This window comes from Brassica napus, unplaced genomic scaffold (assembly GCF_020379485.1).
Source record: "Brassica napus cultivar Da-Ae unplaced genomic scaffold, Da-Ae ScsIHWf_2718;HRSCAF=3482, whole genome shotgun sequence".
NCBI lineage: Eukaryota > Viridiplantae > Streptophyta > Magnoliopsida > Brassicales > Brassicaceae > Brassica > Brassica napus.
The window spans coordinates 1-12,936 of record NW_026015997.1 but is presented as its reverse complement, the minus strand read 5'-3'; the positions used below and the strand labels follow the sequence as shown (position 1 = coordinate 12,936).

The 12,936-nt window shown below is 38.0% G+C and overlaps 1 protein-coding gene and 1 non-coding gene across 2 annotated transcripts; one reads left to right on the top strand and one right to left on the bottom strand.

The window, feature by feature from the left end:
- Window positions 1-2,335: 2,335 nt before the first annotated feature.
- LOC106381542 lies at window positions 2,336-5,177 on the top strand. The gene is made up of 5 exons (XR_007334546.1): window positions 2,336-2,658; window positions 3,174-4,086; window positions 4,166-4,319; window positions 4,407-4,618; window positions 4,694-5,177. It is a non-coding gene; the product is annotated as an uncharacterized membrane protein At1g16860 (transcript).
- An 18-nt stretch (window positions 5,178-5,195) lies between these two features.
- On the bottom strand, window positions 5,196-6,764 carry LOC106381543 (ubiquitin-conjugating enzyme E2 36-like). Its single transcript, XM_013821455.3, has 8 exons — window positions 6,628-6,764; window positions 6,524-6,551; window positions 6,338-6,424; window positions 6,172-6,230; window positions 5,882-5,923; window positions 5,720-5,793; window positions 5,529-5,626; window positions 5,196-5,428 (listed from the first exon to the last, which is right to left on the bottom strand). The coding sequence occupies exons 1-8, from the start codon at window positions 6,661-6,663 to the stop codon at window positions 5,391-5,393; spliced, it is 462 nt and encodes a 153-aa protein (XP_013676909.1). The 5' UTR covers window positions 6,664-6,764; the 3' UTR covers window positions 5,196-5,390.
- Window positions 6,765-12,936: the final 6,172 nt, after the last annotated feature.

Genomic DNA, 12,936 nt, shown 5'->3' with positions numbered 1-12,936 from the left:
TATTAAACTTATTCGAGGTGAATTCTCCTCCACGATCAGTTCGGAAAGTCTTAATAGAGATGCCAGTTTCCTGTTCTATCGACGCTTTAAGCTTCTTGAATCTCTCAAAAGCTTCACTTTTTTCTTTCAACAACATTGTCCACATGTAGCGGGAGTGGTCGTCGATTATGACAAATACATATCTGTTTTGACCAATAGTTGGAGGATTGATCGGACCACAAAGATCTCCATGCAAGAGCTCAAGTCTTTCTGATGCTCGAAACTTGGTTGCTTGGGGAAAGGGTCTCCTTGTTTGTTTCCCAAGTAAACAGGAAACACATGTGTTCTTCGTGATTGCTATCTTTGGTATTCCTGTGACAAGCTCCTTGTCAACCATCAGCTTCACATTGTCGAAGTTAATATGACCTAGCCTCGCGTGCCACTTGCTCGATTCATTCGACGTTATTACTTGCAGACACGAAGTACTTTCAGCTTCCAGAACAACCTTGTAGAGACGATTTCTTCCTCTGTTGCTCCTGATCAGTAGCCTCCCTTCACGATCATAAATACTCAACAGATCCTCCTTCATGCTGACTTCACAGCCCGCTTCAGTAGCTTGACCCAAGCTTATGATGTTGCTTCGGAGAGCCGGAATGAAATACACATTTGACATGGTCTTCTTCACGCCATTCTTGAAGACAAAGCTAATGGATCCCTTTCCCTTTATGTCAATACGAGAGTCATCACCAAACTTGACTTTGCCGGTGACTGTTTCGTCGAGGATGGTGAAGTAAGATCGATCTCCTGTCATGTGATTACTAGCACCATTGTCCAGATACCACAGATTGCTTTTATCTTGGCTTGTCTCAAATCTATTGGGTTTCACCTTCTCTTCATTGAGAAACACCACTTCGTTCAACATCAACTCATCTGCCACATACGTCTCTTCTTCTTTAGTCTCTTGGGTCTCTTGAAGTTTTAGTAGACGATCAGGACAGTCACTAGCGTAGTGTCCCACCTTGTCACATCGATAGCACGTAATCCTTGTAGCATCTCTCACATAGTTGTTTCGACCACGACCTCTTCCTCTACCAAAGAATCTTCCTCCACGGCCACGGCCTCTGTATTCGCCATTAGAACTATGGGTTTGTTGCTCTGAGTTAGCATACATGAGCTTGCTCTGTTCCTCAGACGTCTCTTCCTCCTCACTGATACGCTCTTCGTAGGCTTTTAACCGTCCAATGATGTCCTCAAAACTAGTAGTCTTAAGGTCTAATACTTGCTCCAATGCAGCTACGATATGTATGTATTTTCTCCTTGGAAGACTTTTAAGAAACTTCTTGACTAGTTTTGTTTCCTCTATCTCTTCTCCAAGTGCAGCAGATTTTGAAGAGATTTCGGAAATTCTTCCTGTGAACTCATCAATGGTTTCGTTGTCTTTCATCTTTAGACGATCAAACTCTGCCATGAGTGTCTGAAGTCGAGCTTCTTTCACCATGTCAGCCCCCATATGTCGAGTTCTAACAGCCTTCCAAACCCTTTTTGCTGTGTCCAATTCTCCAACTTGCAGGACAAGAGCTTCGGGTATTGATTGGACTAACAACGCCATGGCCATGTTGTTTTTCTCATCATCTCCTTCTTCAGTTTCAATAACATCCCAGACCTTGTGTACCTTTAGTAGGATCTTCATCTTAATCGCCCATACTGTGTAGTTTGTGGCACTCAGCACGGGACACTTGATCGAGGATGATCCTGACTCTTTCTGTTTCACCGTAGCAACCGTAAGATCTCCCATAGTTTCAATTGTTTATGCTCTGATACCAAGTATTGAAACTACATAACCGTTTGCTGTTTTGTGTATGCGAATGAAGTATAAGACTAACTCTCTTATATTAATCTCTCAAGGGAAAACTCATTCAAAACCTTGAATATCTCAAACTCATACAAACCTAATCATAACTCGACGAAATGTATATATAGCTAAACATAAATCCTAACATGCTTATAGATAACTCCTAAAGCATCCTTATCTTTATTTCAAAACACAAATAGATTAGGATTCATCTTTAGCTTGCTCTTCAAGTTTTCACTCTTGCTCTAGTGACTTCAAGCTTATTCCAACAGTATATAAGCATTTCAACATCTTTGATACAACGTATATCATAAAATAAACTAGCTCGTGTATAAAGTTTGTGCCTTGTTCCTTGGCAGCTAAGATATTTTAATAGATAAGAAAACTTAGAAAAGGGGAACCACCAGTTGTAGTAATTACAGTTTACAGCTTTACTTTTAGAAAGTTCTCATAAAACTCCAAAACTCTTGCTAATACGGCAACAGATAAAAATAAAACAAACAGCGTCTTCTTCTCATCTCCTTTACTTTCATCTTTAAAAAAAAAAAGGAATTGGAGAGCTGTGAAAGAGAGCGATACCGAGACAACGAAGGAATCAACAGTTGCGGGTGAAAGAGATTGAGATCGGGATCCACACGACGGAGAGTGTGTGAGCTAAACGGATAATGGGATCTCGGCCTCTCGACTGTTACTTCCGTTTCGTCTTCCACTGTCACTCCCACAACTGCAACTATCTTCCTTGATAGTTATTATTGCTATACACAGAGATTTGTGAAAGCTTACACACTCTCTCTCTCTCTCTCTCTCTCTCTCTCTCAGGTGGTAAGGTAATCTACATACCCTCTTCATGTTTTCAGATTCGTTTAGTCCATTTTGGGGATTTAGGTTTTGCCTTTATTACTACTTTTGTGTTTTTGTGATTCTGAGATGTTCATTGGTTTGGATCCATCGATGATATTTTGAAATTAATAGTACTGATTTGCATTGGAACCTACTCCTGAATCCACACTAGATTTGACCTGGTTATAAAATTTTAGGCACATAAACATGTGTTCTCCTGATTATTAAATCAAATATTTATATTAAACTTAATGCTAATTTGTCTAGAGCCCCTAAAATCTGCACTAGGTGTGACGTTTGTGGACATAGGATTAGCCCTGGGCATTCGCTTCTAGTTCGGTTCTAGAGGTTTAGCATCCGTTCGGATATTTAGAGAATTAGGTTCGGTTGTTCGGTTGTGCTTGTCATATTCTTCTTATGTATATAATGTTACATCATCTATATATAAACCAGTTCTGTAACTATTTTGTTCGTTTCTCAATTCTCATGGGCGTTCCTGCAGGACTTTGAAACCCCTAACGTTGCAACAACGCATTGTTTGTGGCAGTTTAAGATATTAAATGGGTTCGAGATACGCATCTCACCAGCTCAGCAACGGTCTCTTTGTGTCTGGGGGTAGGCCGGAGCAACCCAAAGAAAAGCCTCCTACGATGAGCTCAGTAGCCACGCCTTACACCGGCGGCGATATCAAGAAATCTGGAGAGTTGGGGAAGATGTTTGACATTCCCACCGATGGAACCAAGTCAAGGAAGTCTGGTCCAATCACCGGAGCTTCTTCAAGAAGCGGCGGGCAGTCTGGTCCTTTGCCTAATGCAACCGGTCGTATGTCTGGCTCTTTGGCCTCTGCCGCTGGGTCGAGTTCCATGAAGAAAACAAACTCTGGCCCTTTGTCTAAGCACGGGGAGCCTCTAAAGAAAACCTCTGGGCCGCAGTCTGGTGGTGTAACACGTCAAAACTCTGGTTCTATTCCTATGCTTCCCACTACAGGTCTGATAACATCTGGGCCGATTACTTCTGGTCCTCTGAACTCATCTGGGGGTCCTAGGAAGATCTCTGGTCCTCTAGACTACTCTGGTTCGATGAAGACACATCATAAGCCTTCCCTTGTCCATAACCAGGCCGTAACTACACTTGGTCCTGAAGATGACTTCTCCTGCATGAAGAGCTTCCCGAAGCCTGTCCTCTGGCTGGTTATACTTATATTTGTGATGGGGTTCCTCTCTGGAGGCTTCATCCTTGGAGCGGTTCACAATGCAGTTCTCCTCATCGTTGTGGCGGCCTTGTTCGCTCTTGTTGCTGCGCTTTTCTTTTGGAATCTTTCTTGTGAAAGACTTGGCGTCACAGATTTCGTTGGTGGTTATCCTGATGCTGATCTTAGAACTGCCAAAAACGGTCAATACGTTAAGGTCACTGGGGTAAGTAGTGTCTAAGCACACACGCATGGGATGTACTATGTTTATGACATTGGTTCTTATATTTTTGTTTGCTGTAAAGGTGGTCACATGTGGTAACGTGCCGCTTGAGTCATCGTTCCATAGAGTTCCAGATGTGTTTACACGTCTACTTGTCTATATGAGTACCGTGGGTGGGGTTCAAAGCCAGCCAATGCTTCACACCGCCGCTTCACTGGGGACTGAGATCAGCAGAGGTTTGATGATATTTCGTTTGAGAGAAAAAAATGTTAATCTTTCTATGTGGAAATGTCTCTAAACTTTGCATCTACAATACATGGCAGAGGCATGTGGTAGACTTCTACATTTCTGATTTCCAGTCTGGTCTGAGAGCATTGGTGAAAAGCGGAAACGGTGCGAAGGTAACACCTATTGTTGATGACTCTGTTGTCATCGATTTCAAGCCAGGAAACGAGCAGGCGTCTCCAGATTTCGTAAGGTGGTTGGGTCAGAAGAATCTATCTAATGATGAAAGAGTGATGCGGCTTAAAGAAGGGTATGCAAAACTCAGCTTGTGTCACCTTGTGTTAAAAGACTGTTGGTCTATGTTGATTCTTGTTTTAATTTGCAGATATATCAAAGAAGGAAGCACAGTAAGTGTAATTGGAGTGGTGCAGAGGAACGAAAGCGTGTTAATGATAGTCCCAACGACAGAGCCATTAGCTGCTGGTTGGCAATGGAGCAAGTGCACGTTCCCTGCAAGTCTTGAAGGCATTGTTTTGAGATGTGAAGATTCATCCAATGTAGACGCAATTCCCGTCTAGTGCGGTTAGTAGTAAGTCTTTCTTCTTGTTCTTCTTCCACGGTTGGTTCACTTCGGCTTCATAAAATATTTTTCATGAAATCTGAATTGTGTTCTTTGTTGGTGGCTTTTCACTCGCTCTGCTGAGATGATTCCTTTGGTTTGTGGTTTTATGGTAGTTTTTTTTTGCCTCTAAATATTTGTTATTACATTAGGATGATGGATATTGATTTACTTGGTTTGTGTTTTGGTTTGTAACTGTAAAGCTATTCTAGTTTTTTTACTCGTGTCCTAATACAATGGCCTTTATCTATTTCGTTTGGAATGCAACTAGTGAATGTATTGTTATTTGGATGAACGAGTCTTGACCCTATTAGTTAATGAAACAATCATTCAGAGAGATTACAACTTCGTGTCCCATAAAACACGTTTTTATCATAATGATAAAAAGAACCAACAAAAGATAAGACTTCACCAAAGGTAATGTTATTTGGATGAATGAGATCTTTTCGCCCTCGACTGCGCATCATTCGCCGCTTGCGTAAAGACGGGTCCATTCCTTAGCTGCGCAGATTAGTTCACAAGGATGATGTGAGATACCAACGCATGGGTTTAGAAAGAATGAGTTAAAAGTTCAGAACTCATGGTTTCAAATCTACAATACCTGTCTCCACAGCTTCGGCCTCATTACTCTTCCAGTGCTTAGCGATGTTCTCAGACAAGGGATCATCAGGGTTGGGTGCACTCAGAAGAGCTTGAATACTGTTTTTTGAAGGACAACACACCAATAGAATAAGAAAGAAAGCCATGCCTCAAGAAACCTATTGTGGCAGGAGAGAATCAACTCATACGTACCTTAAGAGCACTGTTCGTATTTGTAAAGCAGGGCTCCATTTGTCTTTCAGAATATCAAGACAGATTCTTCCAAGCTGTACGCGCATAAAAGAGACAAGTTTAGGAACATGTGTTTTGATTTGTGAATGGTGGTACATAGGTGAGGGGGAGTTAAGAGGAGACCTTATCAATGTTAGGATGGTATATCTTGGTGAGAAACCTAACCTGTTCCAAACCAATATCATTAAACAGAGCCCACGAGTACTAAAGTAATGAGAAAAACGCAAATCTCTATACAAACTATTTCCACTCGAATCCAATGTTAGTAATATACCCTTTTTAACAAAAGAGAAACAATGACAAGAAATGTGACATTGCATTCAAGCCACCATCGGAGGCGATGAATGGCTAACTTCATAACATGACTTGGAAAGAAAAAAAAAGAAACTCCGAACGAAGCAAGTTAGTTATACCTTGGGAGCAGCCATAGGGTATTCTTCAGGCAAAAAGAGCTCCAACTTGAAAACTCCTCCTACACAATGGAATCAGGTTGAAGCAAATGATTGGCATATATGATGATGACCCAGTACAAGTTTATTAACTTTAATTTAAACAAAGAGAAGGATGAAGATGGGGTGCCTTCATAAGGTGATTGAGAAGGACCAAGAACCATAACGTTGAAGTAACGCATGTTCTCCTCAGATGGAGATGCACTTATACCCGGAGCTGCACCAACATTTCAATTCATCACATTTTCAGGATCAAAACCTCAATTTTCTAAGCTCAAAAAAATCAACACTATGGCACGAATCAAAAAGAGCTTACCGGGTTCACTGAGCAGACGTTGCGTTTCCTATCACATCACAATTGAAATTACGAATTAGAAAACAACTTCAAGAACAAGATCGGAGCGAGATTGGAAGACAAACCTTGATGATTCTTCGGGGGAGATTACTGTTGGCCATTATCGCTCGCTCGCTCGATCGATTCGGGTTTTTTGGGAGAGAGAAGATCCGCACGCTGAGAATCGAGAACACTTGGTCGTCGTCGTCGTCTTTGGTCGAATCTGAAGTGGTCCTCAATGCAAAAAAAAACTAATAGTTTATTGCACATTTTCCTGAACATTTAGATATTACTGGCTGTCCCTTAAGTTTCATATATTTATCAATGTATCCCGTTTTTAGCATTATTGTTTTCAGACAGACAGACCGACCCTACGTTTTGTTTTATCAATGACATTCCCTCTATTATTATTATTTTTTTATTACAAATGTTCTTCAAAGTAGACCTGAACCTTTTATCCAGATCGGAAAACCCAAATCAGAACCGATCCGAAAATACTCGATCCGAAACTGAATCAAAAATTTACAAGTACATATTGGATCCAAAATTTATCTACCCGAAAAAATTAGATTTGAATAGACCTGATCCAATAAAAGCCGATTCATATCCGACTTACAAACATGAATACCCAAAACTATGATTTTTGTGTTCACTTTTTTATATTTTATTTTATAATTTAGTTGAAATATTTTTTTGTTAACAATATTTGTTATTATTTTTGTAGCATTTTCAAGTAATACTAAATTTTACATGTAAAATTTAAAGTTGAAAAATGTTTTCTTTTAAGTATTAATAGTTTGTTATTTTGTAAAATTATTTTAGATATATATATATATATATATATATATGATAGATTTCGACTAAAATTGGATATTTTGTGTTCTTTTCAAATCCTAAATATCTGAATCTGATACAAACTCAAATATTACATGTATTTTAATTATAGTTCTAAACCGATCTAACCCGAAGAACAAAAAAATTTATAAGTACCTATTAAGTCCAAATGTCTAGGACCTGAATCAACCGGTCCGAACCCGACTTGAAAACCTGAACGTGCAGGCCTGCCTCAAAGTGTGCTTTGGAGGCTTTGCTTTGACCTGAGATTGAGAACCCCTTCTGCAGGCTGTTGAAGTCGAACTTGCACGCCTTGTGCAAGCATATTGAGATTTTGAGTGTGAAGCATTTTACTGGGCCGTATCCTGACAGTGGACAAGGCCCAAATTTGGTGAGCGATTGCAAGCCTAGTGTGAACGAGATTGCAAGTGTTTGGGCTTTTCCTACAAAGAGGCGTGAGGAGAAGAAATGTTAGACTCTGCTCTTCTTCTCGGAACACTCATCAAAGAAGTCGACACGCTACTTCTATTTGTTACATCAAGTATTAGAGTTCTCGAGAAAATTTGATCAGAAAAAAAAAAAAAAAGTTCTCGAGAAAATTTTCAGTGAGCGTTCTTTTTATTCACTATAAAAGTTGAGCTATATATATTACATAGTATTGTTTACAGTCGATCCATTTATATTGTTTTCCCTATATAAGCATTTAATGCTTTACATTAATAACTAGACAATTTCATTATGTTAGTTAATGATTTGATTTGATTGCCGTGGGACCACCTCTATGCATATGACTGATTTCTCTGTGTTTCTTTGTTGTTCTCATTTGAATATCTGTAAAAACATAAATGTAATACTATAGTTTTTTCAGTGAATTCAGAAGAGTCAAAATCTAGTAGAGTAGGTAGTAGTGGCCTTTACTATAAAAATAAGAGAATCCACCAAAAGTTAAGCTTTCATTTATGAGTCAATTGCACAGAAAATAGTAGATAAAACAAAAGAAAATTATTCAAATAACTATTGGATAATTCACCCAGTTTATTTATTAGTATTTTTGTCACAATTTCACCCAGATTACTATATGTAATCTTCTAATATGATTGGTCATTGCCTCAGTAGCAAATTTGAAGGGAAAAAAAAATCCTTAGATTTTAATAAAAATAGAAAAAATCTGTAGATGAGAAAGCTACAATAAGTAAATAAATGCACTCGTCCTTTGCGGATCTTTGGGACTGGGACCTGCATAGATTTTATCTGGTTCGGTCCTAATTGAGAGAATCGTATTTATTTTGGGAACTGGGCGTAAAGCAAGGTCATTTGGGCTTTGTCATACTGGTCTATCACTTTGTAGATCCATCATTATTCATATATCTAAGAAAGTTCTTTCTAAAATCAATGGAGTTGTAACTTTATGTTCTACTCGATTTGAATGGTGCTTAGAATCTACCTTCAGTGGTTTATGTTAATTCTATACCATCGATTTGATTTTTCGAATTAGTCTATTTTAATTTAGCGTAAGCTCATATTGTCAAAAAGAACAAGAACAAGGCATTTTTCCTGTCTCTCTCATTGTCTCTGTTATAGAAAGGATATTGATGAATATGTCATTGATTTGTGACTTTCATATCTATCTTTTGGGGTCGGGTTCGAGCAGTTTATAGTTTTTTTTCATCTTAGTTTCACCAATACTTTTGGTAATTAATTATGTTGTATAGTCTATTTGTCTACGTTGGACTGGACAGTTTTTTTCTATGGATTAATGATTTTTAGATGCATAAGTAAATTTTTACAGTCAAGCATTTATACAATGGGTTGCTATGGTATTACTGAATATGTTACTGAATTTCTATAGGTTTGCAAAATCTATGCGTAACACAGACAAAATTAGTGTTTGTGCTAATTGTCCTTTCCATTATTATTGTTTTCTTTTGTTACACATAATAGGGCGGCAATATTCTATTGATGACAATGATTGCTAAGCTGAATGGAAACATAATTATAATTCTAATGGCATCGAAAATTAAAATAAAGTAAATAGTTAACAATAGTTAAATGCTAATCGTACAGATTAAAGGATTGAGAAGATTAGCTGATAGGTCTACCTATAGAAAAAGAAAGAACTAAAGCATTCTCGTGGGTCTTATCTCCTGTCTCCCTCATCTATCACTAATTAATTAACCTGATATTCCAAAACATCATTAACATAATTTGCATTTTACGTTGTTAATTCATATATACATCTATGTTCTACGTTTGTTTGGTCTGAAATAATATCATTCACTTTATGTTTAAATTAAGATTTATTTGATGTTGATTATTTATAGAAACATTATATTTTGCTGAAAAAAAATAGTATATAACTCTAGCTTTTAAAGCCTTTTACCCTTGTTGATTTGATGCTACGTGTGTATCCGTGTATATATATATAGTCCATCAATAATTTACATGAGAATAATAAGACTACTTTCTAACTAGTGTAGAAATTTTTCTAAAGTTCTCCCCCACTAGCATTGACATAGTTGCTCTAGATTCCGCTCTTCTCCTCCTTCGAAGACCTAAAAGACTAAAAGAAGAAAAAATGATGTAGTGATCATCATAGATCGAGAAAACAACAAGAGCCGATCCAAATCCATGGCTGTCCTAGCAACAAAGGCAAAGACATCGCCGAAGAGTCACCGTCTCAATCTCAGCCAAAACACACACAATCACCTCCTAACCCGCCAGCGTTAAGCCGGTTACGAGTCACAGAAAAAGAAGACTGGAACACCTTTTGTCAATACCTTCGTAACCAGCAGCCACGGTTCACGTCTCCACCACAGTGTGGCTCAAACCAATCCTAGACTTTCTCCAATATCTTGACCCAGTTTGGAAAGACAAAGGTTCATGCACATGGATGCGTGTCTCGGAAGTTGAGCCCTCGGGACAGTGTAAACTGTCCTTTAAAGCAAGCTGTGGGGGAGTTTAGATGCTTTGATCGGACGGCTGAGAGCAGCCTATAGAGAACGGAGGGTTGCCGGAGAGAAACCCGTTTGCCGGGCGTTGGTGGAATTAGGGTTTTTCTTAAAGAAGTGAGAGATTCACAGGCGAAGGGCAAGGAGTCCCTTACAAGAAAAGGAAGAGAAGACGAAGAAGAGGAATCCTATAAGGAGTGATCATGATGTTGAAGCATGGTACTGCAGGGACTAGTAGCTCCAACTTGCCATCTTAGCAACGCAAAACAAAAACATTAATAAAAATGTGGAATTAATTTAATGGTAGCATTTATATCACCTTATATTTAATATCTCGTATTAGTTTTCAATGAGTTATCACGTTTCTATCTGCAATTCTACATATGTTTTGAAATAGATCTCAACAGTAAGCTTGCAGACTTTAGTTTACCACACAAGCCATATATACTAAATGAACATGACTAAAGCTTAAGCTAATATCATTATATACTAACATGAAGCTAATATCATTTATATACAACATGTGAATTGCCTGAAATTGTTTACACATAAATACTTAGTGATAATAACCCTATTAATCAAAGATATACATGTGAATGATGTGGCGTATATTTTGTTCATTTTTACTACATGGGAAACCCTAGAGAGTAGCACACACATACGCGAGAAAAACCCTAGCTAGGCTCGGCTTCGGTAGGTGTAGTGTAAGCTTGTATTTATGATATGAACGTATTCATACATACATCTGTTCCAGCAATCTAATTATCAATGAAGTACCATTTACATATTGATGGCTTGTTCTTGGTAATTTAGTTTCTTGTGGTGGGTTCTTTGTTCGGTTCATAAATGTGTGAGTTTCTCATTATGTATTTATAAAGAATAGGAATAAATTAAAGATATGTAAACGTATATCTTATATATGATTTATAGACTTCTTTTGTTGACAGTGATATGTAGTATGCGTTTTTGGTACTAAACATATGTATATACGCAGTATGCTTCTGTTATATGTTAAGTGATATAGGAAAAAAGAGCCACGTGCATGGATAAGGCGCTTCAAAGTAGACTTCTAAACAGAGCCTAAAAATCAGATATTGATCATATGTAGACTTCTTGTTTGATCAGATTCGTGTGTGGAAACAGGAATAGGAATGAACTTGATGCATTTTCTTAAGATTGAAATTATCTTCTGTATCAATCATTTAATTTTGAGTTAATTTTCTAATAGTAATTAAGAGCTAAACAATTAATTTTGAGTTAATTGTCTAATAGTAAGAGCTAAACAATTTCTTCATAATAGGACTTGAGTTGACGGTACTCTTGGTTCCAGGAGAAATTTCCAAGAGATAAATAAGGCTTGGTCTCTTGTGCTTACAATGCATTCCTGATTGTTGAGCTGTATTTGTCTGATTTAATCGTATATATAGAGAAGCTTGATATGACCAAATATTGATTCTTCTGTATTTAATTTATATATCTTGATTTGACATTGGAGTCACTTGATCATTGCAGGATAGATGTTTGCATTAAGCTACTACCAAAATATTCAGCGACTAACCTCAACAAATGAACTATTGAAAAAACCTATATATTGTCCATGACCACCAACGTAATACATACTGGATTTCTGACGGCTATTATATTTATTGATGACATTTTGAAACTCGACTACAACACTATAGGCAAGTCATTCACAAGTTCTGTCCGTTTACTAAATATGGAGGGAGTATATTAAGATAAAAAGTTAACTAAGATCTTGAATTTTTTACCAAACTATTGACTTGTGAAGTTTCGTAACACAATTCGCTTACTTGGGCCAACTCTAATAATCTCCACAACTCTAATAATCTCCCCATCGCTTATTAAGGGATATGTATCCCACATTGGAAAATCAATGGGACATAAGTAATATATAAAGGGTTAGGCCAATCCACTAATTGCCAATTGGTTTTGAGTTGGAAAGCCCATAATAAACCCGATTCTAACATGGTATCAGAGCCAGGTTCTATTAAGTTAAACCCCTAATTAATAACCCTACCGACCGGTATATAGGTCGTAATTGACTCGCTCGACCGAGATAACTGTCTTAAGAAGTTTCCGAGATTCTGGCCGATAAGAGCCATCATCTCGAGGAGGGGTATTAAGGGATATGTATCCCACATTGGAAAATCAATGGGACATTAAGTAATATATAAAGGGTTAGGGCCAATCCACTAATTGCCAATTGGTTTTGAGTTGGAAGCCCATAATAAACCCGATTCTAACCACTGCTCACCACATCCAAACCATGTCCTGGGAACACACTCATCACTTGTTGTTCAAGAAACACATCTAACAAATCATCTTTGAAAAACGGAGGGCTACTAGTAAAAAACTGATCCGTGTTTCGAACGGAGACTACAACCTTTTTTATATTCACAGAACAGGAGGAAGCAAGCAACCAAAGACTACGACCAAGATCTCGTCTGTCTTGTCGACGACAACTATAAATGTTTCGAGTTCTTGAGAACAGAGGAGCCGTGCTAATCAAGAAAACGAATGAACACGAAGAGCTCGTGGAGTATTGTATAAGGGAAAATCGAGCTGTTGCTGCATACGTCAGCTCGAACATGA

Coding starts and splice junctions, on each gene's coding strand:
- LOC106381543 (XM_013821455.3), bottom strand. CDS start 6,663: ATGGCCAACAGTAATCTCCCCCGAAGAATCATCAAG. Junction 5,924..6,171: donor ACCCTATGGCTGCTCCCAAG/GTATAACTAACT, acceptor GGTTTGGAACAG/GTTAGGTTTCTCACCAAGAT. Junction 5,429..5,528: donor GGCCGAAGCTGTGGAGACAG/GTATTGTAGATT, acceptor TAATCTGCGCAG/CTAAGGAATGGACCCGTCTT.